This window comes from Phyllostomus hastatus, unplaced genomic scaffold (genome assembly GCF_019186645.2).
Source record: "Phyllostomus hastatus isolate PE091 unplaced genomic scaffold, TTU_PhHast_1.1 phas_contig_468, whole genome shotgun sequence".
Taxonomy (NCBI): Eukaryota; Metazoa; Chordata; class Mammalia; order Chiroptera; family Phyllostomidae; genus Phyllostomus; species Phyllostomus hastatus.
Window position 1 is genome coordinate 1,736,008 of NW_025333884.1, and position 26,225 is coordinate 1,762,232.

The following is a 26,225-nucleotide window of genomic DNA, read 5'->3' on the forward strand; positions in this document are numbered from 1 at the left end:
TGCTTTTGTTTTTGTTTTAGGTGTGGTTGTTAATGATTGTGAGTTTGCTGTCATTTTACTGTTCATATTTTTTATCTTCTTTTTCTTAGATAAATCCCTTAACATTTCATATAATAAGGGCTTGGTGATGATGAACTCCTTTAACTTGACTTTATCTGAGAAGCACTTAATCAGCCCTTCCATTCTACATGAAAGCTTTGCTGGATAGAGCAACCTTGGATGTAGGCCCTTGCCTCTCATGAGGCCCTTGAAATACTTCTTTCTAGCCCCTTCTTGCCTGTAAGGTCTCTTTTGAGAAATCAGCTGATAGTCTGATGGGGACTCCTTTGTAGATAACTGTTTTCTTTTCTCTTGCTGCTTCTAAGATTCTCTCCTTGTTTTTATTCTTGGGTAAAGTAATTATGATGTGCTTTGGTGTATGCTTCCTTGAGTCCAACTTCTTTGGGACTCTCTGAGCTTCCTGTTACTTCCTAAAAGTCTATTTCCTTTTCCAGATTGGGGAAGTTCTCCTTCATTATTTGTTCAAATAGGTTTTCCTCTTGTTTCTCTTCCTCTTCTCCTTCTGGTACTCCTATAATCCAGATGTTGGAAGGTTTAAAGGTGTCCTGGAGGTTACTAAGCCTCTCTTCAGTTTTTTTCAATTCTTATTTCTTCTTTCTTTTCTGGTTGGATGTTTCTTTCTTCCTTCTGGTCCACACCGTTGATCTGAGTCCCAGTTTCCTTCCTATCACTACTGGTTCCCTGTACATTTTCCTTTATTTCACTTAGCGTAGCCTTCATTTTTTCATCTAATTTGTGACCAAATTCAATCAATTCTGTGAGCATCCTGATCACCAGTGCTTTGAACTGTGCATCTGATAGGTTGGCTCTCTCTTGGTCGCTTAGTTGTATTTTTTTCTGGAGCTTTGATCTGTTCCTTCATTTGGGCCATTTTTTTTTTTGTCTTGACACACCTGTTATATAGTGAGGGGCAGAGCCTTAGGTGTTGACCTGGGCAGGGTAACCCATGTTGCTGTGTTGTGACACTGTATGTGGGGAAGGGGTCCGAGAAGGAACAGTTCCACTTGCTCCACTCTGCCAGTTTTCAGTCACTTCCCCCACTACCCACAAGCAAATTGGGTCCTTCTGGTGCTGATTCCAAGGTGGGTGGGTTTGTGTATGTTGTAAGACCCTGTAGGTCTCCCCAGCAAACTCTCCTGTGAAGCTGGGAGTTTCTCCTGCAGCTTCAACCCCACAGGTGTTTTCAATCAGAAGTTTGAGGCTTTACTTCCCTGCGCTGGGGCCCTGGGTTGTGCAGTCCAGCCCCCTCCCCAGTTGTTTCTCCTGGTTTATCTTCGCACGAATGTGGGACCTCCTGCTCCACCAGCCGCCACCTCGCCAGATCCATCTGCTGCTGCCTTTATGGCCAGCTGCAGCCTTGGGTGCCCCACTCCACAATCTACTACCTCACTGGGTCCACCAGTTGCCGCTTTGCCTGTTCCTGTCCTCCAGCCACCACCTTGCTGCAAGTCCTCTCCACCCGGTGGCCCATCTCCACCCCTCCTACCAGTCTGGGTGAGTGTTTTTTCTTTAACTCCTTGGTTGCCAGACTTTCATACAGTTTGATTTTCTGTCAGTTCTGGTTTTCTGTTTTTAAATTGTTGTCCTTCTTTTGGTTGTGCGAGGAGGCACAGTGTGTCTACCTACGCCTTCATCTTAGCCAGAAGTCTCCAAACAACTTTCACTGAAGCCAGACCTCCTGACCACAATGACATAATTATGGACATTCTTTAGTCAGTAGTATAGGCAGCTATAGAATAACATCTTATTATCACAATAGAATTTTCTTTTTTCTATTCATGTAATTATTTCCCTTCCCTTTCTCATAAAAATTCCTCTGCCTTCACCCCATAATATTTATCCATTGTTTTATAAAGATTTTATTTATTGATTTAGAGAGAAGGGAGGGAGGGAGAGAACATCAATGTTTGCATGCTTCTCATGTATCCCTCACTGGGGACCTGGCTTGTAACCCAGGCATGTGACCTGACTGGGAATTGAACTAGTGACCCTTGGGCTTGCAGGCCAGTGCTCAATCCACTGAGCCACACCAGCCAGGGCTGCCTTCATCCCATAATATTTAGAAACACTATTTGGGTTTCTGCCTGAATAGTGCTTCCAGTATTACAATTCTTTGGTCTCAAATAAATGCTTGTTGCCTTTCACTTGGCTTTTTAACTAACAATTGCCTAGACTAATTTCCAGAGTGTGCTGCATGGTAGTGCTGCCTGCCAGGTGGCTCTTCGGTGTTTTGGATGATCAGGACCTGTTAATATGAATTTTATGTTATCACTAGTCTGTTCAAATTGCCTATTACAAATAAACTTGACATTTACATACCTATGAAATATGGTTTGCTGAAAAAATAAAGTCCCCATGCAATTTCTTTATCCTTACATGAATAACTAATCAAATATAATATCTAAGCGTTTGCAGACCAGTTTTTCTTTGACATGCATCACACACATTCTTGATGTTTATGTTACTCTGAAGCCAAATTGTTTCCCAATGCATAATGATAAAGCTGTACTTCCTCATTTTGGCCTCTCAAAAGAGGAATGTTACATCTAAGCCTAATTTGGACAATTATTGCTATCCAATGAAACAGAAAAATTTCAGTATGAGTTGTTAATTATAAAGGTTACTCTCTCAGTGTTTATTACCTTGTAAAAATTGGTCAATGTTGCCAATTTTTAAAAAAAGGTTTTATTTATTTATTTTTAGAAAGAAGGGAAGGGAGGGAGTAATAGAGGAAGAGAAACATCAATGTGTGGTTGCCTCTCATGTGGCCCTCACTGGGAACCTGGCCTGCAACCTAGGCATGTGCCTTGACTGGGAATTGAACCGATGACCCTTTGGTTCGCAGCCTGGGCTCAACCCACTGAGCTACAGCAGTCAGGGTGCCAACTTTTAAATGAACTACCAAAAAGAAAAAATAAGCCAACATTTTGTTTGCCAGAAAGAAACACTGTATACACTATGGTGAGTAATCTACATTGTCAGTACTCTACATAATCTGTAAACATTATCTATTGAGCATGCAGCTGTGGGCAAAAGTGGGTTCCCAGGTTTTCGTATGGAAAATAACACAATAAATAATACAAGAATAAACTGTTTTGTTTACTCAGAACTATAACCCACTTTAGCCCACACCTATACATGTGTACAGACTAAAATTAACTGGATGAGGTTCAATTCACATTTTCACTAAACAGTATGTATAATCCTTTTCTGTCATTTTAGATCTATGCCATACTTTCTGGAGTTTCAAATTGTAGGAACATAGAGAAATGTATCCAAGCTCCTATACATTTGGTTTTTAAAACAATACCTCACTGTACAGATCCTTTCTCACTATTTTATCAAATTATTTTATGATTTCCAGATGGGTATGTGTATTTGACACTTTGACATATATTGTATGACTGACTCTTCTCTAACAAGCTCATACTTTTCACCTCCACCAAAATACATCATTCTTGGACACTGAGATCACCAGTAAAAGGCAATTACATATATATATCCTCATAATCAATATGTTTATAAAATATCTTAAAAATTCAATATTTTTTTCTTTGTGTGAGTGGGAGAAGTATGGGGGTGGAAAACCTGACAAAATTAAAGTCCTCCAAACTTATCACAATCCTGCCTAAAGAGGTTTGCATTGGATAAAGGCTGTAATTCTTAGAAATCAGTCAGACCAAAGGGCTTTGATCAAAAGATGGAGACTAAAAGCAAGTATTATAATTTTGACGTTTATTAAGAAAGTAGTTTTCATTAGTAACCATTTCTGACACTGTCCAAATATTACAGTAAAACTCTGCCTTAACATACAGGCAGGAGTAAAAATTCAGTTATATAAAATGCAGGGTTCCATTTTTGCAAAGTTAACCAAAAGCATTATCAGTTTGCACTGTCATTTGAAGTGCACATACATACACATAGTCACAGGCACACACAGCTAAATTTAAACAACAGTGTACAGAAAGAGACCAAATGGTAAGAAATTCAGCTCATCCCAGCTTCAGATGGCATACAGGACAGAGATCAATCCTAACAGGGTTACAACCAAATTCATGTCATTTCGGACTGCAAATTTCCTTGATGTCCCACATTTCAAATAGTATTTACCTACCTGAAGTGATTATATTAAGGTTATTTGCAGTCCTACAAGTTTTCTTGGGGGCTGAATGAGCTTAATAAAAATTTTAATACACACGTTGTCATTTAGCAAAAAGTACTGAGCACCTCCATTGAGTTGGGCAATGTCATGGCTTTATATGCTTAGCAATGAATGAAGCTCCCCCCCTTAAGTTCTCATTCAAGTGGATATGGACTCAGGCATGCTCATCATTGTTCTTTTGTTAAATTCCCGATCATACTCTTATCTTTTATAAGCCCCAGTGCAACTAGTTAGGTCATGTGCAATGACTGAGGCTACATTTCTGACAAAATCCCTTATGGAACCTCTCGTCTGATGGCTGCTGTTGGTCTCCTGGCTACTGTGAATGTCGAGGTTGGGTTGACACATCACATTTTAATTAAAAAAATTATTTTTCTATGATAAGAAGTCTAGTAAATGGAAAGTTTCAGCTCCCATTTGAAGACATCAAAATAAAATAAAAAACATTTTACAGCACTTCATTTCTGTATGGATTCTCTGATGAAGGATAATCCTTACCATATTCTTCACTTTTATAGAATTTATCACTGTGGACTCTTTGATGAATTAGAAGACCTGAACTCCAACGGAAACCCTTACCACATGCATCACATTTATAGGGCTTCTCTCCTGTGTGGACTCTCTGATGAGCCTGGAGATTTGATCTCTGACTGAAGCCCTTTCCACACAATTCACATTTATATGGTTTTTCCCCAGTGTGGACTCTGTGATGGGCTTGAAGACTTGAAAAGCCACTGAAACCCTTGCCACACTGTTCACATTTATAGGGCCTCCCTTCTGCATGGACCCTCTGATGTGCCTGAAGGCGTGAACTCTCACTGAAGCGCTTCGTGCACACCTCACATTTGTACGGTTTCCCTCCTGTGTGGACCCTCCGATGTGCTTCAAGGCGTGACCTCTGACTAAAGCCCTTCCCGCACATCTCACATTTATAGGGTTTCACTCTGGTGTGGACTCTCTGATGACCTTGAAGATATGCTCTCTGACTGAAGCCCTTCCCACATACCTCACATATGTATGGTCTCTCTCCAGTGTGGACACTCTGGTGGCTTTGGAGGTATGATCTCTGACTGAAGCTCTTACCACACTCATCACATTGGTATGGCTTCTCTCCTGTGTGAACTCTCTGATGGGCCAAAAGGGTTGAGGCCTTACTGAAGCCCTTATCACATTCTCCACATTTATAGGGTTTCTCTCCTGTGTGAACCCTCTGATGAATTTGAAGATTAAAGCTCCAGCTGAATCCCTTTCCACACTCCTCACATGTATAGGGTTTTTCTCCAGTGTGAACTCTCTGATGGCCTTGAAGGTGTGAGCTCCGACTGAAGCCCTTCCCACACTCCTCACACTTGTATGGTTTCTCTCCAGTGTGAACTCTCTGATGGCCTTGAAGGTATGAATTGCGACTAAAGCCCCTCCCACACGCTTCACACTTGTATGGTTTTTCTCCAGTATGGACTCTCTGATGGGCTTGGAGGTATGAACTCCGACTGAATCCTTTATCACATTCCTCACATTTATAAGGTTTCTCTCCTGTGTGGACTCTCTGGTGGACATTAAAAACTGATCTGTGACTGAAGCCTTTACCACAAGCATTGCATTTGTACGGCTTTTCTGCAGTGTGGACTGTCTGATGATCTTTAAGTTTTGAACTCCAATTGAAGCCATTTCCACATTCCTTATAGGGTTTCTCTCCGATGTGAATTTTCTGATGGCCTTGAAGATATGGGTTTTGGCTGAAGCTATTACCACATGAATGTTTATGTGGTTGTTCCTTAGAGTGGACTCTCTGATGGTTCTGAAAATTTGAGGGTAGACTGAAGCTATTGCCACATTCCTCAGAATTACAGGGAATCTCTTCCATGTGAACTCTCTGCTGAATGTTAAGATTTGAGCTACAAACAAAACCTTTCTCACATCCCACATCTGTGTATAGTTTCTCTTCAGTGTGGATTTTCTGATGAACTTGCAGATAAGAACTCTGATTAAAGACATTTCCATTCTCCTTATATTTGTGGGGTTCCTCCCGAGTACTAACCCTAAAAATACTATCAAGGTCTAAGGTATTACTGAAGGCTTTCTCATAACCATAGAATGTCGTTCCTGTGTGAATAACTTCATACACGTCATGAGAGGAGCACTGACTCAAGTTCTCACCATAGTCACATTTACACGGCATCTCCTGTGCATGTTCTCTCTGATGGGGCTGCAGATGTGAACTCTCAAGAACACAGTCATCTCCTCTATGCCCACTTTGATGTTTGTGGAGAACTGAATGATAACTACAGCCCTTTCCACATGGACTGTACATACAGGGCCCCCCTTCTGAGTCTAACTCTTGACGAACCTCAGAGCTAAGGTCATCACTGATGGCTTTTCTGTACTCATTACATGGGCAAGACTTTTGTCCTGTTTGAATTACGTCTTGATTATGCAGTGACACCTTCATGATGTCTTCTCCACAGTCGTGGCAGCTGTAGTTCTTTTCTGTCGTGTGTACTCTCAGATGATCATTGCGATGTGAGAGCCAGCTGACGTCACATTTAGAAAAATCATTTCTGGAGTTTTGTTGACATCTACACTGATAATCACGTGACTCCAGCAGATACATTTTCCTCCAAGAATGCTGGGCTCTCCAAGATGAAAAGTCTTGATTTTTTATGTAATCAGGACCATTACCTATATGAGTCAATATGTAGCTCCCATCTTCAGAAATCTGAACTGGTATTCCTGCTGAAACTTGGCAGGGGGAATCTCCTTGTTTTTGCAACTTAGAAATATTTCCTTGAAAATTTTTCATGGAATCTTGACACCTGTTTAGCCCGCCTGCACCTTGTTGCCAGGTCTGCCAAGATGTCAGGTCCTTGGGAGAAAGGTAGCTTAGTCCCACTTCTTGAATAGTCTCCATGTCATGCTGGTTCTTGGTTCCTATAAGGATACAGAGAATTTAGCCATGAACACAGTGAATGCTTTTATTCAGAAATTTCAAGATTTTTCCCTTTGGTTAGGACATGAAACTTCAATGAACTAGAGGAATATTCATGCAACTACCTGTAAGAATACTTAGAAAATGGCACTTCTTTGGCTACATCAGGAATATAAGTACCAATAGAACTCATATAATCGGGGCTATCTGCATGCTTCAGAATCAGGGCTTTGCAACATGAGCCGGCCATTGAACGTGGTGGCCCTGTCCAAAGGCTTAGGGAAACTGTACGCATGGTCATGGCCTGCCTGGAGAGGCCAACGAGAAAACAGATGGGGATGGTCTCAAATTAGAAAGAATATTGTTTCAAGTGGACAAATGCTTTTTGTCCTGATAATAATTTTTTCTTTTTTCTCTGGCACATGGGCATGGTAATGTTTTCATTTTTTCAATTTGTAAGGATATCGTGTGTTAAATTCTGTGCAGATGATGATAAACACAGACCTTTAATCAACGCCTGAGGCACCATATGGTCTATGTCTAATGAGCTATTTATCTTCATGATAATTATTAAGTTCTTCTGAGTCACTGTATGCCTTTTCAGCTTTAACTCCTTTCACAGGATAAGTAACAACTACCAAGGGCCACAGTGAGATCAGAATGTGAAAAACTGAGACTGATTCAATTCCAAAGACATCAGGAAAAAATGGAGGCCGAAGAAGGTAAGCAGAACCAAATTTCATGGCACCTGTAGGTATCCTTTGAGGCAATGATCAAACAAAACTCAATGAACATTGACATTGGCTTGTGTCATCTTATTGTAAACTTACTTTCATGTTTAGGGAATCTGCGTCACCAAAAGAGTTGAAGACAGGCACGTGTGGGTACAAATGGCTTTTCACTTAGTCCTTAAAGCTCAGATTATAAGAAAACAGCCGAGTTTCATAATTCAATGAGTAATCTTTCCTGAGGAAAACTGGTTTAACAGGGTTAAAGTAATAGCATGTGCTTTCCTAACACTTGGCAGTACATTAATTTTCTACAACACCCAGAAAAGAAAGCAGTGTGGATTATTTTTTTCATAACACATTATCTTCAGACATAATATTCTTCCTTATCTATTTGTGCCTGTCTGTCCCTCCAAACTGGAATGTATTACCCACAAGGACACTTTGTTTTGTGCACTGCATTACCCTCACTGACTACAACACTCCTAGTGAACAGCAGTTGTGCAATAAGCATAGTCCACGGTAAGAGTCATTCTCACTGAACTAAAAGGGCATGTATATGTAACTTATTTTTTCATGGGAAAAGAAACAGTGATGGAAGTTTTGCTGCAAAACTGAAAGGCCATAGGTGAGGTATGGCAATGCTCAGGGTATCTATCACCTGCTGATGAGAAAAGCAAAGGTCACAGGAATCTCTTGTGGATTGAATCTTTTTAATTTTTAAAAAAGATTATTTATTTATGTATTTATTTCTTAGAGAGGGGAAGGAAGGGAGAAAGAGAGGCAGAGACACATGTGTGGTTGCCTCTCATGTGCCCCCGACTGGGGACCTGGACCACAACCGAGGTATGTGCCCTGACTGGGAATCGAACCGGCAACCCTTTGGTTCACAGGTCAGTGCTCAGTCCACTGAGTCACGCCAGCCTGGGCTGAATGTTTTTAATTTTTAAAATAACCTTTAGGTTGACATGTTTTTTGTTACTCAAAATCTTACCTGTAGCTCCACCCTATCTCCAACTTAAAAAAAGGAGGAGGCCACACTAATGACAGAGTGACATCACAGTCCAACACCACCCTGGGTTGACTGCAGAGCAGCACTGATGGCTTAGCCGTAGATCTCAGTACTTTAAAAATGCTTAGTGATTTGCCTGGTTTCTCAAAAGTGACTCTTCAATTATTACATTAATATTTTATCATCTAAAGGTGAAATGAGGCATATCACAGGAGGCGAGCCAGATAAAGTAAACCACTTATATGTAAGAAGTCTGGGCTTTCTGCTAGAATTAACCATTATGCTTATAGCTTTGTTTTGGTACCATCAAAAACACTCAATATTCATCCACGAAGATAGTTTAATAGGTCATGTTTTTCGGAACTGACGTGGTGGCTTGAGAACCTGAAATCAGCTTGCCAATCAACTCCCAAAGCAACTTCTTCAATACACATTTGTACAAAATTTATGATATAAGAATCTCTGAGACACATAAAAGAGATTCAAGTTTCTTTCTGACCAATGGTTTTAACGTTAAAGGTGGAGAGGGGGAAAATGTGATTTCACTTAGTTTCAGCCTCTTGTGGAAAAAATCAGTTAACAGCATTGCCTTTAATTTCCTTTAGTCAACAGTGCGTACCGAAGCGCCTTGTCATTTTCTTTCCACGTCTCAACATTTAAGTTCTATTTTCATATCAACAGTAGAGTACTGATGAGGAACTGTGTGAAATCAAATGCATAAATAAACTTTATTTGGTGGGAAAAATATGCACCACAAAACAGCACTGAAAGACCTTGCTAGAAATAAGGAGAATTTACTTCCTCTTCCTAGTAATTCTTCCTCCAGTTTGAGAAAGTCAACCATTCCAGCATCTTGTATTAAATCACTCAATAACAAAGATGCTGTCTTTATCATAAATACCAAATCTTTAAATTTAATACTTTGCCATAATAAATTATGAGAAAAATCTGTTTATATTTTTCCTTTCTCTTCTCCTTTAATAAACAATTCTCAAGAATATTGATTCAGAATATTGAATGTAAACTGTAATTGAAAAAAAATTTTAAATTAAGGAACTAAAAATAACAGAATATCAACTCAGGCAACCCAGGCTTATATTACCCTGATTTGTTAATATGCTTTTAGATTAGTGATTTTTAACTATTTCATCTCATGGCACACATAAACTAATTACTAAAATTCTGCGGCACACCAAAAAAATATATGTTTGCAGATCTGTCAAAAATATAGGTATAATTTTGATTAATTCACACTGGATGGCTATTGTTATGCTGGCTGTTGTCATTTTTGTATTTGACAATCTAAGGGAAAACAGGTCAGTGCCCCTGATTAAATAGTCAGGTACTGCATATTTTAAAAATTCTTATGGCACACTGTTGAAAATTGCTTGACAGTAAGAAAAATTAAGGCATTTTCTGGACACAAGATACAGTAATAATGTTTTGATTACAAATATTTAAACTACTGTCTTAAGGGCTACCCTCTTAAACATACCTGAGGCTCACCTTTCTTTTAACAGAATATATTTAACCTTTATTGACTTTTTGTTTGTTTCTACTTCTTTTTGCAATGACTGAATGAATTCTAAATTTGTTTTGGAAGGTTATTAACTATTCATTCAATTTCTTTAATAGACATAGGCTTATTTGTATTGTCTATTTTTTCTTGTGTATGTTTTAGAAAATTGTGTCTTTCGAGGGACTGGTCCATTTCACCTAGGTTATTAAATTTATGGTCATAGAACCACCGGTCAAGATGGCAGCACAGGTAAACATGTACTTGAAACATCCCAGAATCACTTCAAAAATACAACTAAACTACAGGACAACCATCGCTCAGAACTGCCTGAAATCTAGCTGAATAGAAGTCCTACAACTAGGGATTTAAAGAAGAACCCACATTAAGACCAGTAGAAGAGGCAGAGATACAAAAGGCGTGATCCCACACTGACGTGTGGAAGTTTAAAATCGGGAGGGATATTTCAGATGCAGGGGTACTCCCTGAAGAGTGGGGGGGTCCCAGTGCCAGGAGGACAAGTCCCCCATAACCTCTGGCTCTAAAGACCAGCAGGGATTGAAACTGAGGGAGACAGAGGGCTTCTGCAGTACCAGGCAATTCCTCTAAAAGGGCCTGTGCATGGACTTACCCAGACTCACTACCACTTAACTCCAGCACTGGGGCAGCAGTTTAAAAGGAACAAGGGACATATGGGGAGGAACTGAATTGTCTGGCATCAAGTGAGTGATGGAAGAGGCCTTTGTTCTTTTTCTGAGACCCTCCCCCTGCCACACACACACACAGCCAACAGGTGGGCACCATATCTGAATCTCCGTCAACCTGGGTCACATTGTGTGCCCTGCCCTGGCGATTCCCTGAGACCCCATCCCACTTAACTTGGGGGCCCACCTGAGCCGTAAGTGTAGCTTTTCCATACCGCTAGCCTCTCTTGCCTCATGCTTCAGACTTTCCTAAAATCTCTCAGTTAAGCAGTATCTGGCCTCAGCCTCTTGCTGGGTGGCCCCAGGCTCGGCACTAGTGGCAGCCTGCCTTGGTTCAAACCTTGGTCTCTTTTGGGTCTCTTGGTCTCAGAGGAGAAGAAACATCACCAGGATGTGTGGACTCACACAAATGTCCAACTTGAAAATTCTACTTCAGAACTGTGGTTAGGTTAAGTGACTGTATAGGTGTTAGAGGATGGGAGGGGGGAGAGAAGAGGACAGAACAGGAAGATGAAGAGCTGGGCATATGAGTAAGGAACTTAATCGCCAATGCAAAAACGTCTCACCTGAGACTGCTGCATGGGAAGGGTCAGTCATAATGTGGGCATTGCTCATGTTTGCTACTTACTCTAGTTGATTGGCGATTCTTAATCTTTTAGGAATAATGGCTACCCACCTATGAATAATCAAGGACACCTAAAGAGTTAGAATTAGAACAAGCATTCATCAGATGACAGAACACATTCTGGAGACTCCTTCGATTAAACTGATTTACTCTATACCCACTAGCTACCTCACGGAGGATTTGTGACAGCGAAGACCACGTATCTACTACCCAATCCCTGCATTCAGTCAAGGCAGAGAGGAAATCAAGTCAAGGAACCGGAAGCAGAAGCATAAACGACAAGTCTGACGGGCAGCAGTGAGGCAATGAATGAGCAAACAATAGTAGGAAAATAAAGAAAGCTAGAGGGGACTGAGGAGACAGACACTTCAGGCCTAATAGCCACTAGCTGCTTTAGATTTTAGCATGTGTGAAATGGAAAGCCATTAGAGTTTAAACAGAGAAGTGATAGGTTCTGACTCGTGTTTTGAAGGGGCTCTTTCGCTGCTGGGTTACTGCTGCTGGACAGTTCTTACCTGAACATGCATCTCTCTGGGCTTCTGTCTCCATCATCACATACTTTTCTTCTTTCTCCAGCTGGCATATAAAGTCTGGTTTGAAGGGCTGATTCCCTGCAAAAAGGCAAGGCGAGAAACAAGTTTTAATTTTGAAGTCCAATTTCTCTTTTTCTTTCCTTTCTGAGTCATGCTTTTGGTGTCCAAAGAGTGCTTTGAAGATTTTTCCTCTGTTTCCTTATAGAAGTTTCATACTTTTAGATTTACATTAGGTCTCTTATCTATTCTTATCTATTTTGAGATAATTTTTTGTGAAGTGTAAGGCACACATAGAGACCATTACAGGTATGCAAAGTTTCTGCTCTGCCTGTTGAAAAGACTACTTCTCCATGGCTGCTATGGCTCAGGGGCTTGAGTGCCAGGCTGCAAACCAAAGGGTCAGTGGTTTGATTTCCAGTCAGGGCACATGCCTGGGTTGTGGGCAGGGCCCCCAGTAGGGGGTGCGCAAGAGGCAACCACACATTGATGTTTCTCTCCCTCTCTTTCTCCCTCCCTTCCCCTCAGTCTAAAAATAAAGAAATAAATTTTTTTAAAAAAGACTGTCTCTCCACTGAATTGTCTTGGTACCTGTAATACATCTAAAACAGTTTCAGAATTGCTTCTTCCCTATACCACTATAAAAATAAGCCCACTGAAGAGTATTGAGATTGCAGTTCATGCTCTCCTCCCCCTCCCACTGTACCTAAAACTAAGGGTAAAAAGTTATATAATATACAGTGTTCCTTAGCTACTTCTGGAAGTTCTTTCTTTTCAATGTGGTTATGGTATCAATTTCAAACACAACTGAATGCATTTGTTTCATTTTCCTTTCAGTTTTAGAGTATCATCCCTTCGCATTCTAATCTAATTTTTATAATGTGTTGACCTAACATATTTTGAGAAGTCCAAACTAAATAAAAAGATATATTCAACAGGTATGACTCCCCACCACATTCATTCTACACTGTTACTTCCAACCCCTATTAAAAATTAACCTCGTGGATGGAGCCATAAGTAGACACACTGTGCCTCCTCACACAACCAAGATAGGGACAACAATGATTTAGATACAGAATAACAACCAGAACCGACAGAAAATTGAACTGTGTGGAAGTTGGACACCCAAGGAGTTAAAATAGACCCATTCATCCAGACCCGTAGGAGGGTTGGAGTCGGGTAGCCGGCGCGGGTCATTGGTGAGGGTCACTGGCACGGAGAGTAGAGAGCCAGAGCATTGGGACCAGGTGCGTAAGGCATCCGGGGTGCACAAGACCACAGAGGGTGAACCCTGAGCTTACAGGCGGCACCTGGCAGACCCTGGCTGGGTGGCAAATGGCAGATCTAGCAAGGCAGGAATTGTGAAGCAAGGCACTGAGTGCAACCCAGGATCAGGGCACTGGGAAATAGAGCCTCAGGACACTGATTAAATACCTGTGGGGGTTGAGGTGCAGGGAGAGACTCTCAGCCTCACAGGAGAGGACGTTGGAAAGTCCCACGGGGTGCACAAGCCCACCCACATGGGAATTGGCACCAGAGGGGCCCAGTTTGCTTGGGGGAAGTGGCGGAAGGAACTGAGGTCCAATGGACAGTGGAGCAAATGCCATTGTTCCCTCTCTGACCCCGTCCCCACATACAACGTCACACTGGGGTGCCCCACCCTGGTGAACACCTAAGGCTCTGCCCCTCACATGTAACAGGAGTGATCACACCTAAGGGAAAAAAAAGATGGCTCAAACAGAATTGCAAGCTTCACAAGCAATACTTTTAAGCAACCGAGAGATAGCCAACCTATCAGATGCACAGTTCAATGCACTGGTGATCAGGATGCTCACAGAATTGGTTGATTTTGGTCACAAATTAGATGAAAAAATGCAGGCTATAATAAAAGAAATGAAGGAAAATGCACAGGGAACCATAGTGATGGGAAGGAAACTGGGACTCAAATCAATGGAGTGGACCAGAAGGAAGAAAAAAACAACCAAACAGAAAAGAGTGGAGAAATAAGAATTCAAAAAAATGAGGAGAAGCTTAAGAACCTCGAGGACATCTTTAAACGTTCCAACATCTGAATTATAGGGGTACCAGAAGGAGAAGAGGAAGAGAAACAAGAGGAAAAGTTATTAGAACAAACAATAAAGGAGAATTTCCCCAATCTGACAAAGGAAATAGACTTCTAGGAAGTCCAGGAAGCTCAGAGAGTCCCAAAGAAGTTGGACCCAAGGAGGAACACACCAAGGCACATCATAATTACATTAGCCAAGATTAAAATGAAGGAGAGAATCCTAGAAGCAGCAAGAGACAAGGAGACAATAAACTACAAAGGAGTTCCCATCAGACCGTCAGCTGATTTTTCAAAAGAGACCTTGCAGGCAAGAAGGGGCTGGAAAGAAGTATTCCAATTTATGAAAGGCAAGGACCTACATCCAAGATTGCTCTATTCAGCAAAGCTTTCCTTTAGAATGGAAGGACAGATAAAGTGCTTCTCAGATAAGGTCAAGTTAAAGGAGTTCATCATCACCAAGCCCTTATTTTATGAAATGCTAAAGGGACTTATCTAAGAAAAAGAAGATAAAAAACATGTATAGCAAAATGACAGCAAACTCACAATTATTAACAACCACACCTAAAACAAAAAACAAAAAACAAACTAAGCAAACAACTAGAACAGGAACAGAACCACAGAAATGGAGATCACATGGAGGGTTAGCAACAGGGGAGTGGGAAGAGGAGAGAGGGGGAAAAGGTATGGAGAATAAGTAGCATAGATGGTAGGTAGAAAATAGACAGGGGGAGGGCAAGAATAGTATGGAAAATGTAGAAGCTAAAGAACTTATTACACATGGACGTGAACTAAAGCAAGGGAATGTGAGTGGGAGAGGGTGTGCAGGGTGGAGGGGAATGAAGGGGGAAATGGGACAACTGTAATAGCACAATCAATAAAATATATTTAAAAAACACAAAAGCTAACCTCATGCCCTGGCTGGTGTGGCTCAGTGGACTGAGTGCGCGCCTGAGAACCAAAGGGTCACCGGTTTGATTCCCAGTCTAGATACATGCCTGGGTTGTGGGCCTGGTCCCCAGTAAGGGGCATTTGAGAGGCAACCACACACTGATGTTTCTCTCTTTCTCCCTCTCCTTCTCTAAAAATAAATACATAAAATCTTTTTAAAAATAAAAATGACCTTTTAAAAAATCAACTTTGTGATTTTCTGATTAATCCTTTTGTGTTTCTTCTAATTAAAGATAAGCAGAGATACATATAGTTACTCATTTCCTCTTCTTTCTCTCAGAAACTTTAAGTGTGCTATTAATGCTCTTTTGCACTTTGTCACCTCTAGGAAAAATTCCTAGAAGTGAATTGCTAGGAAAGGGTTAATACATAGTTTTGTTAGATATTCTCAAATTTCCTTCTTTGGGGGTTATATCGTTTTGTATCCCACTTTCAGTGTATGAAAGTATTTTATTTACCACAGCTTTTCCCAAAAAAAGTTTTAAAAATTTTGCCAATCCCATGGGTCAGAAATGCTTTTTCAGTATACTTTACTGAAAAACCATTAATTAACTGTCTCTTATTTTGAGTAAAACTGAATACCTATTCATATGTATACACTCACATGTATTTATATATGTATATGAACATGTGTGTGCACACCCCCTACCCCACTTCTTAGCTCTATTCCTGAGACCAAGACAGGAAAACAACACCCCAGCGATGACAACGCTCAACATCCAGACCTCAGCCCTAAACACCACTCTCTAATATGAGGACAATGGCAGGGCTGGGGCAAAGTACTAGGTTGGCCAAATTGTTCATTTGGTTCTTCCATAAGATGGCTCTGTTAGCCCTTAGTTGTCTTTAACATCATTGGAAAATAATTTTATTAGACTGTATTGTGACAGCTGACAGTGCATTTAAAAACAGCTCATCAAAATTGGAGAAGTTTTGTGTAGCCATTTTAATATTGAAGATGGAAGAAAATGCACATTTTCGGTATCTTACGCTTTGTTATCTCAAAAAAGGTAAAAACGCAAAAAAAAGATTTGTGCAGTGCATGGAGAAGGTGCTGGGACTGGTCAAACGTGTCAAAAGTGGTTTGTGAGGTTTCGTGCTCGAGATGTCTCGCTGGACCATGCTCCACAGTCGGTTCGACTAGCTGAAGTGGACAGCGATCAAATCAAGACATTAACTGAGAACAATGGACATTATACCCTGCGTGAGACAGCCGACATACTCAAAATACCCAAACCAATAAAGTCATTGGTGAAAATGAAAAGTGTGTCTTTTATTTTATGGGAAAAACTAAACAGACTTTTTGGCCAACCCAATAGAAGAAGAGTGTAAGCTAAGAAAGTGTTTTAAAAATGTTGGGGCATATTACAAAGGCAAAAGGGCTTAAGAAGGCTTGATTTGGGATAATTTCAGCAGCAAAATAATTACAGCAGTAAATCATAAGCCACATTAAAGAACATTTCACAAACCCCTAGAAACAACAACAAATGAATGGGGCAGAGTCTTGCTTACTGTAGAAAGTCAAGACTGCTAATGTGAAGGAAGTTCTAAGACAGAAAATCATTGTTTTGTAATGACCATGGCAAAGACTGGAGAAGGCAAGAATCATCACTGGACACTAAATGTTTGTGTGGTCTTAAAGTGCTGCATTATGCCCTCAGTAGTGTGGCTCAATGGGTTGGGCATCGTCCCAGAAGCCAAAAGGTTGCCAGTTCAATCCCTGATCGGGGAACTGGCCTGGACGCCTGGCCAGATCCCCAGTGGGGGGCATGTGAGAGGCAACAGATCAATGTTTCTCACAAATGATGTCTCTCTCTCTTTTTCTCTCTCCCTTCCCCTCTATCTAAAGAATAAGTAAAATAATAAAATCTTTTTTAAAAAGTACTGCCTTATGATTGCAAGAGGAAAAATAGCAGTAATGTTATGGTGGAGGAACCGGACAGCTCGACTGGGCGATCACAATTAACACCCCCCACGAGGGACAGACGGAGTGCCTCTAGATGTGATGCCCTCAAACGGACACACCACTACCACCTCAGACTTCCAGCCAGAGAGGATCACCCGGATCTAATTGTGAGGAAATGTTAGGAATGTTCTACTAAAACTGGGGGATGGGGTAACAGTGTTAAAGGAGGTTAAAGGCACATAAAAGCGAGACTAGATTCCAGGCTAGGTCTTGCGCTGGAGGGAGAAAAATATGCCAGAAGGAGTAGAATTGTCTCTGTTGATAAAGTTAGAGCGTAAATGACAGAGTGGATAAAAGCATTATTTTTGTACTGGGGAAACATAAGAAAATACTCTTACTTCTACAAAATACCGTGTCCACTAAAGAACTAACCTTGCCCCAACAGAGGTCTAGCCTTTGCCTTCAGCTCTCGCGAGGCAATGTCTAAGCCCCTGGAACGTCCTATGTGGTAAGAGTCTCTTTTTGACCCAGCAGTCTTGGGCCACACCAGATAATTTAACAACGTGATTTATGGTGGGGGCTTTGAGCCAAGTGACATCACCTTGCTTTCCAGATGGACTGGAAACGAAGGATAACCAGAGGTCTAACCTCATCTACACAACCAAGCCCCAGTGCACCACGGGCACAGTCTCGAGCACTGCTGGGAAGAGTTAGTGCTGCCGCGACTCCGCTGGAAGATGACAACTCTCAGCTTGTGCAGAAACCCTCCTGGGCTCTGCCCCAGGCATCCCTTTCCTTGGCTGACTGTAACCTATTTCCTTTCCATGTAATAAACTGTAACCGCAAGTATAACAGCTTTCAGCGAGCCCTGGCTGGTGTGGCTCAGTGGATTGAGCACTGGCCTGTGAACTGAAAAGTCACTGGTTCGATTCCCAGTCAGGGCACATGGCTGGGTTGTAGGCCCAGTCCCCAGTTGGGAGCGTGTGAGAGGCAACCACACATTGATGTTTTTCTCCCTTTTTCTCCATCCATTCCTCTCTCTCTTTAAAAAAAAGGCAGGGAAGATAGGCAAGGGAGAGGAATGGGGGGAAATTAGGACAACTATACTAGAAAAACAAGAACAAATAAACAAACAAACAGCTTTCAGTGAGTTCTTAGAGTCTTATCAAGCCTCAGGGTAGTCTTGGGGACCCTTGAACTTGCAATTGGTCTCAGAGAGTTGAGTCCTGGAGACTACCAAACTCTGCACACGTGCTGAAGAATTTGGAGAGAAAAGGAGATGGTATGTGTATGTTACTTGCAAATGGTTCAGAAAAGAATACTATGAATACACAAACATTTTCATACACATACACAAATTATATGGAGAGAGAATATGAACGTGAATGATAAAGCAAAGGGGTAAAATGTAACTATGGGTGAATCTGAGTAAAAGCTACACAGGTGTTCTTGTTCTATATTTTTACTTTGGTATATATTCTGTAAGTTCAAAGTTATTTACCAATATATTGTTAAAACAAAAAACAAAAAACCTTGGAAAATTCAAGTTAATAAACAGTTACTGACACCCTGAGGAAAAAAACCCTGGAACAACTAAATTAATTTCACGACAAACCAACAGCGGTGGGGCCACAATATGCTCCTTTACAGCTCCAGGGACAGATCTACACATGAACAGTGACATCGACAATGTCTTGTCTTTGCTCGGACTGCTGTGGCTGGGTGGGGAGGGGGGGTAGAGTGTCGTCCTGCAAAGCAAAGGGCTGCTGATCAGGGTTCATGCCTGAGTTGCAAGATCGGTGCCCCACTGGGGTGCGAACGAAGGGCCACTGATCGATGTTTCTCTCTCACATGGATGTTTCTTTCCCTCTCTTCTCCCCTCCCTTCCCCTCTCACTCTAAAAATAAATCAATAAAATATTTTAAAAAAAACATTGTCTTTGTTGCACAGATTATTAGACCTCGCTTAGCTGCCCAAGCTCTGAGAATGATTCCAGGGGTCCCGGAGCTTCAGCACCTGAGCACATGCAGACACCCAAGTGGCTGACACTGAGTTAGGGAGGGCGCCTGTCCTCACCCAGTGAGACCAGGTTCCGGAAGTTCTCCAGCATCACGTCTCGGTACAGCTTCCTCTGGAACGGGTCCAGCAGCCCCAGCTCCTCCTCGGTGAAGACCACAGCCACATCCTTGAACGTCAATTCCTCCTACAAGACCAAACACACACTGTATGTTTACAGAAAGGGGGCAGCTATGAGAAAGTGTAAAGGATGTTCTGGCTTCTGAGGCACCCGAGTCACATTCAAGGAGCTGCCTTCTGTTTGCTTTCCATAATGCTAACGCCATCCACCACCAGGGCTGCAAGAAAAGTAATCCTTGTACTTCACATCGCTACCTTTTGTTAGCACACCTACAGGTAAAACCCTGGAACGCTGCTATATCATGGGTTGCTAATCGTTTAACTTTTTTTTTTTTTTTTTTAGGAAGGCAGACTGCCACATGCAGCGCCTCATTTGGATGTGTCTACAGTCTTAGAAGCGTGACTACCCGTTCTCCTTCAAATGGACCCTGAGAGCTTGTTTGGAGTTCTGGCAGCGGAGCGCAGCAACTCGTATACCCTCGACCAAACACCAGCCCTCTGTTCTAGTTGGGAAGGTCGTCCTCTTCGGGCTGCAGCCGAAGCACGCAGCTTCAGGAGAGACACACACGGATTGGATCAGTGAGGGTGGAAGGGGACACCCGCCCTAGCCAGCCAGATCAGCCGAATCACCCTGGCGATCAGTAGGATGACAGATATCCAAGCCAGATCGCCCTCACATCCTATTTAAATTTTATTAATAATGTCATTTGTTCCAGCCCTGGCTGGAGTGGCTCAGTGGACTAGGTGCTGGCCTGAGGACCGAGAAGTTGCCTGTTCGATTCCAAGTCAGGACACATGCGTGGGTTGCGGGCAGGTCTCCAGTCGCAGCATATGAGAGGCAACCAATCGATGTTTCTCTCACACATCAGTGATGTTTAAAATATATGTATATAAAAAGACGAAAATAATAATGCCATTTGCTCCAGAAAAGATGTAGTTCTGACCACGTGTGATGAGTCTGTTTTCCCTTTTACACACACGCTCCACTTGCTTACTCTGCCGAATTAACAGGCTCGCAGTCACCCTGACTGCTCACATGTGGAGACCCTCCTCAAAGGCCCGGGGACAGTGCGCAGCGGTTCTGCTGTTGGGCGCGCAGGCCGCGCCCCGGACCCTGACTGCCGTGTTCAAGCCCGAGTGCTCTGCCCCCTGGCGGCTGGGTGGCCCTGGCCCAGGGCCTCATCCACTCCTCATCTGTATACTGGTACCTATGTGGTAGGGTCCCGGTAACATAATGGGTGACTATAGGTAAAGTACTCTGGAGCGGTGCTTGGCCCACAGTAACCAATAAATGTTAGCCATTATTGTGATTACCATCACCATCACCTGTCACCCCATCTCAGGGCTGCATGGAAATTCAAGGAGTTGATGAGAATATACTGACCTAATCCAAATAATGCCGGCTTACTTAATTTTAGATTATCTATTATAAATAATATTGTCAAAAAAAAAGCCTTTCAGGGAGAATTTAGTCCCTGGAAATCTGTTGATCATCTTCTTAAAATAAATTCCAAAAAGTATAAATAGTAACTTTGGAGAATAGTTGCCTTTAAAGTTTTGAAGCCATGATGGCAGGTATTTCCTTCAAAAAGGTTTTTCCGACTTAGTCTTCTTCCAAGAAAGTGCAGGTCCCTGAAGCTCTATACCCTGGCCGACACTGGACACAATACTTTTTAAAAAAGGAAAAAAATTGACAGAGTCAGAAGTACATTGGGGAAGTAAAAAAGTTATTTCAAAACGTTTTCATGACATTGATTAGCAATGAAGGTCATTCTCTTCCATTTATTTGCTAGTCATCTCTAGTTCCTGTTTGGTGATAATGTTAATTTATTACTTTTCATTCTACTTTGCTGTGGTCTTGTAACTGTTTGCTATATGGAAAGTTAAATTTTTTACATAAAGACCTGTCCAGCCCTGCATTTCTGGTTGGTGCTCCAAACCTCAAAACTTGGTCTCTGAGTGAGAGAGAACTCTGGATGGTGTGGAATTTTTCTCCTTCTCTTTCCACCTCATCAGTACGCCTGATACTCCGGATCCAGGCAGCAGAGGCCTTGCAGTCGGCTGCATGCTTGACTTCTGTCAGAACCTGAGTGGTACTGGAGCTTACCCGAGCCTCCATGGTCACGTCAACAGCGAAGATGGCACTAAGTCCCCCTCAGAGCAGTGAAGAAAGTGACAGATGGACAGTGCCCAAAACCTACAGTCTGACTGTAGTTTTTAAATTAGGTACCTGCACTACTCTAATAATACAATCTCTGAGCGGTGACACACACACAGCACACAAACAGACACACACACAGAAAGCCTCAGGTCCCGGGAAGAAAGAATTTAACCCTTTTTGTATGAAAACACTGAATACTATTTTTTTCTGAGTTCAGCTTCATTTAGTGTGATCCTGTGAGGCAAAGCCATGTTTAGGTATTTTTTTTACAAGGTATGTCAGGGGCAAAAAAGCATTTTTCAGTTTTGGGTCCCTGGAAGAGACAGGCAAATCCTATTAGAATTCTCTCAGAACTGCTTTTTGAGTAAAGATCGTCTGTAGGAAAACCGATGCTGCTGTGCAAAACTGCAAGAACCGTTGAGAACTTGGAAGTTCGTGCATGGGGAATACTTAAAAGTGGGGTGTACGCCAGTCATTGAAAGAATGTTAGATGAAACCATGAACGGCTATAATTTCAACTGAAAATAAAAACCAATTCAAAATTGTGTCTATCATTGCAAGCAGTTATGAATGCACATGAAAATGACCACAAGACAAAAGAGGCGATTTGTAAGCAGAGTAGTGTGTGGGTTTTTCATTTTTTTTACATTTCTAGTCTTGCCCCAGCTGGTGTGGGTCAGTGGACTGTGTGCTGGCCTGTGAACTGAAGGGTCACGGGTTTGATACCCAGTCAGGGCACATGCCTGGGTACTGGGCCAGGTCACGTCCCCAGTCAGGGGGGCACGCGAAAGGCAACCACACATTGAAGTTTCTCTCCCTCTCTTTTTCCCTCCCTTCCACTCTATCTAAAATAAATAAATAAAATCTTTATAAAAGTAAATAAATAAAATTTTTAGTCTCTTTTACACTGTTATTTGTGACATAAAATGATAAACAATACTGAAAGGAAGTTTTTTAAAAAATGAAACAAAAGGCATGTCAGGTAAATGGTATTAAACATCTGCAGTCATTCTGTATGCTTCTCAAGGAAGAGAAAAAAGGTATCCACTTGCTGAGAAGTGAAATAACATGTTAAGTGACAGAAATAGAAACCCAACTCACCTGGAACTTGGTCATTTTCTCTTTCTTTTCTCCCGGAAGGCGAGAGACCTGAGAAGGCAGAAGGCAGAACAAGATGAGAAAGGAGCCATGAGAAGAAGGGAAATAGATCTTTGTGCAAACTGGAAAAGGTGTCCCTTCCCGCAGGCAGACGCTGCCCCACACGCCTCAGCAGGCAGAGCCAGGCTGGACTCCAGCTGCCCCCAGGCTGTCCTGGAGGATGCCTGCATTCACCAGGCAGCCTCCGTGGCCCTGCCCAGCCGTCCCCACACACCTCGTGGCTACTACGGTGCTGCTGATCCTGGGAAAGGTGGGAAAAGAGAGGTGGTGGAATGCACCAGTTAAAGTGGACTCTGGCCGGGACCGGTGTGGCTCAGTGGGTTGGGTGTCATTCGGCAAAGGAAAAAAGTGACTGGTTGATTCATGGTCGGGGCATACGCTTGGGTTGCGGGTTCTACGAAGGCAACTGATTGATGTTTCTCTCTCACATCGATGTTTCTCTCCCTCTGTTTCTCCCTCCCTCCCCCTCTCTCTAAAAATATATAAATAAAATCTTTTTTAAAAAGTGGACTCTGGTGACAATTCCTTTTAAAACCAGACATTGCTATGTATAGTGGCTACACACTGCTCTCCATGTTTACATACATGGCTGTATTAATAAACCTCCCTAGGCTTCATTTCTGTGATCTACAACATTAGGATAAAAACACCAACAGAAGCGTTGGTAGAAGTATATGAATGAGTAGTGGAAAAGGGTTGTGATATGTACAAACGCTTTCTATTGTCTTGTAGCTGCAGAGCAAACACTACTCTACATCATAAAACTGGCCTTGCCGTTGTGTCTTTAAGGCATGTGGGTGGCAGGGATTACAGCTTCCTAGTTCATAATTTTCGGCTTGGGTAATCACATAGGGTTAGATTGAGACCACCCTTCTGAAAGGTTTAATGGCACGTCCTCTTCCCACGTGGATATAATGAAAGATGCTACTACGTTTCTCTCCATAAAATGTACTGACTCAGTGCTCGACCCTTGGAAGGATTTGGAGAGCAGAAGTTTAATTTCTTTGGGTTCTTCCTCAAGATTAGTCACTGTTCTCAACAGATGTTGTTATTTCCCTTACTTACTGTTCCCGGGCAACTGCAAGGTCACCTGTTAAAAAGAACGACCTAAAAAAAGGGCTAGTCCTGGCCATAAACAAGGCAGACCTTTCAGCACCTCTGAGGTTTTCTGCCCCTCTAGTAGAATACCCACCCCTTCCCAGTTCCTGCCCACAAGGCCACGGCTGGAGAATCCACAGAATGGTGCATAACCACCAAGAACAAGGATTAACTTGGCCACATAATTAGCAATGAAAGAGATGAGTTTTCTCTCACTCACCCAGTATTTATGGGTCACCTTCTAAAAGGGATACAACTCCCAGATCTGTGTTTGTTCAGAGCCTAGTGTGGGAGAACAATTTGATAATCAGCAATTAACACCACACTGGTAGATGCCAGAGCAGAGTTTAAGCTGGGTCCCCTGGGGGAACACAGAGGGGGCCCCCAAACCCAGAATGGATAAGGGAGGGGGCTGGAGGGGCTCAATGGAGAAAATGTGGCCTGATCTTCGCCCTGGAGGATGGCAGAGCGGTACTAGCCAACGTTGCTCTTTGTGCTGACACAGAGAAAAATAGGACACGGTCCCAGTGACAGAACTTTCAGTGAACAGAAAGAGAGAAATAAGGAACAGAAGCCCCAAGACCCAGGCGAGTCAAACTGTGTGTGAGAAAACAAACAATCCATCACCATCCCTCTCCAAAGTGCAGCAACACCCTGTGCCCCTCAGCTTCCTCTCCACGGTGCAAAGACCGAACACGTCAGCGTAGCTGCTAACAGTCTCCCTTTCTCGGCTCTGGATGTAAACAAGGGTTGGTCATCCACTGTCGGCAGTAAGTCCATCACCATCACACTGACTCCATGTTGGGGATTTGCTTCAAAATACTGAAGCGTGAAAACTTGGAGAGGAGCGGTTGCTACAAGACCAACAAATGTTAACAAGGGTGGAATCAGGGTGATGGTTCCATAGGGGTTCATTATTTTATTACCACATTTGGCTATGATTGTCCATTTCCATAGTAAAAAATTAAGGGGAAAATAAGACTTCTGATATCTGTTTTGTAAAACTTAAAATCCAAAAATAAATCTATGGAACAGGAAGACGTTAAAATATTACTATTATCTCTGTATCCTGTAGTCATGGGTAATTAAATCTTTTTCTTTACACTTCATATATTATCTTAATTCTTTACAATACACAATCAATTCTATAATCAGAATTTGAACTATAAATATTACTTCAAATAAAGTACAATTAACTTGTAGGTGCAAAAAAAAAAACTTACCAAAAACTCAGAGCTCACAGACATAGTTTTCATGGCCCTCTATAAAAATCCAAAACAGGCCTTCCCAACCTGATACTAAGCACGTTAACAACTAAGACGGCAGATTGAAACTGACTAAATTCAAATCCCAGCTCAAGGTCTTACTAGCTATGTGATTTAGGATAAACAATTTCATCTCTCCCTGTCTCGGTTCCTCATCTTTAACATGAGAATAACAGCACTCCTGACCTCCATGGGCTCTGGTGAGGGTTAAATGTTAATTCATGTAAAACTCCTAGAATATTTAGCACTCAACGATTAAGCAGCATCGTTGTTACTCATGCCCAAGTATTCCCCATCCCTTCCTGCATTATTCAACAATTATCGTGGCATCTTCGAAGCAGAAAAATTTGTGGATGCATGAAGGAAATATCTTCTCCCTTAAAAGATAAAAGAGAAAGAAATATGCTAAATCCTACGCAGGTGAGGCTCTGCTGCTAGGAGCCGAAGGGTCATTCCCTCCCCCATGCAGCCTTTTCCGAGGAGTCAAGGCTAGAAAGGAGAGGAGGCTGGGAGCGATTAGATCTTCATCTAAGCCGCACACACTACAGTGGACATGCCAGACAACAGTCAGGCATGACTCTCTCCAAAACTTCACGTTAAAAGCATTAATGGAAACCCGCATACTGCCCCGCTTCCTTCAGCGGTGAGACAAGCACCAGGGAGCTCTAACCCCATCCCGGGTTCACAGGAGCTTTCAGGGAACTGAGTGCTTCTCCGGAAATTACAAAGTGCTAGTAACAAGAGACGTATTTGTTCCATAAGCTAGGCTCTAAGTCTTTTGCCTCTACATTCTCATTTAACTCTCAGAACACCTCTGTTAGGTAGTCATTAACACCAGCTTAAAGAAGAAACAGGCAGAGACATTAAGATGCTCTTCGAATGTCATATTGTTAGGAAGCGGCATGCTGGCAGGTGGTCGGGAAAAGGGCTGGGGAAGCACAGAACCCAGGAGACCCTGAATCCCAGCGCTGATCCCAGGGCCCTAAGCCGGGGATGCATCCACCGTCCCCCAATCCCGCAGGCTCATTCAAAGGAAGCACAAGCCCCCTTCGTTGCAGGCCGACTCTCTTTCTCAAGATCTACGGCCCGCTCGCTATTGGTGCACAGCAAGGCGGAGAAAAATCAGTGTGTGAGCCGGGAACGGGCCACGGGGAGTAACGGGCTCACCTTTCCGAGAGCAATGAAGGCCGCGGCCTCGAGTACCTGGGTCGGAAGCGACTCTGCC

At 42.4% G+C, this 26,225-nt stretch overlaps 1 protein-coding gene across 3 annotated transcripts; it reads right to left on the reverse strand.

Moving 5' to 3' along the window:
* Window positions 1-3,796: 3,796 nt before the first annotated feature.
* ZNF112 (zinc finger protein 112) lies at window positions 3,797-26,225 on the reverse strand. 3 transcript variants are annotated; one of them, XM_045845343.1, is made up of 6 exons: window positions 26,168-26,225; window positions 24,959-25,377; window positions 22,581-22,628; window positions 19,259-19,385; window positions 12,249-12,344; window positions 3,797-7,150 (listed from the first exon to the last, which is right to left on the reverse strand). In XM_045845343.1, exons 2-6 carry the CDS (start codon window positions 24,989-24,991, stop codon window positions 4,671-4,673), a joined length of 2,784 nt encoding a protein of 927 aa, XP_045701299.1. In that variant the 5' UTR covers window positions 24,992-25,377; window positions 26,168-26,225; the 3' UTR covers window positions 3,797-4,670. The 3 variants fall into 3 exon arrangements, with proteins under 3 accessions (XP_045701299.1, XP_045701301.1, XP_045701300.1); XM_045845345.1 differs by lacking the exon at window positions 24,959-25,377 and adding an exon at window positions 23,956-24,017 and having other exon boundaries at window positions 26,168-26,193; XM_045845344.1 differs by lacking the exon at window positions 24,959-25,377 and having other exon boundaries at window positions 26,168-26,220.

Excerpts from the sequence above, each read along its gene's own strand:
- ZNF112 (XM_045845343.1), bottom strand. The coding sequence starts at position 24,991 with ATGAAAACTATGTCTGTGAGCTCTGAGTTTTTG. Across the intron at positions 22,629-24,958 it reads CTGTGAGCTCTGAGTTTTTG|GTCTCTCGCCTTCCGGGAGA; the intron begins GTAAGTTTTTTT and ends CTGCCTTCTCAG. Across the intron at positions 12,345-19,258 it reads CCGGAACCTGGTCTCACTGG|GGAATCAGCCCTTCAAACCA; the intron begins GTGAGGACAGGC and ends GCCTTTTTGCAG.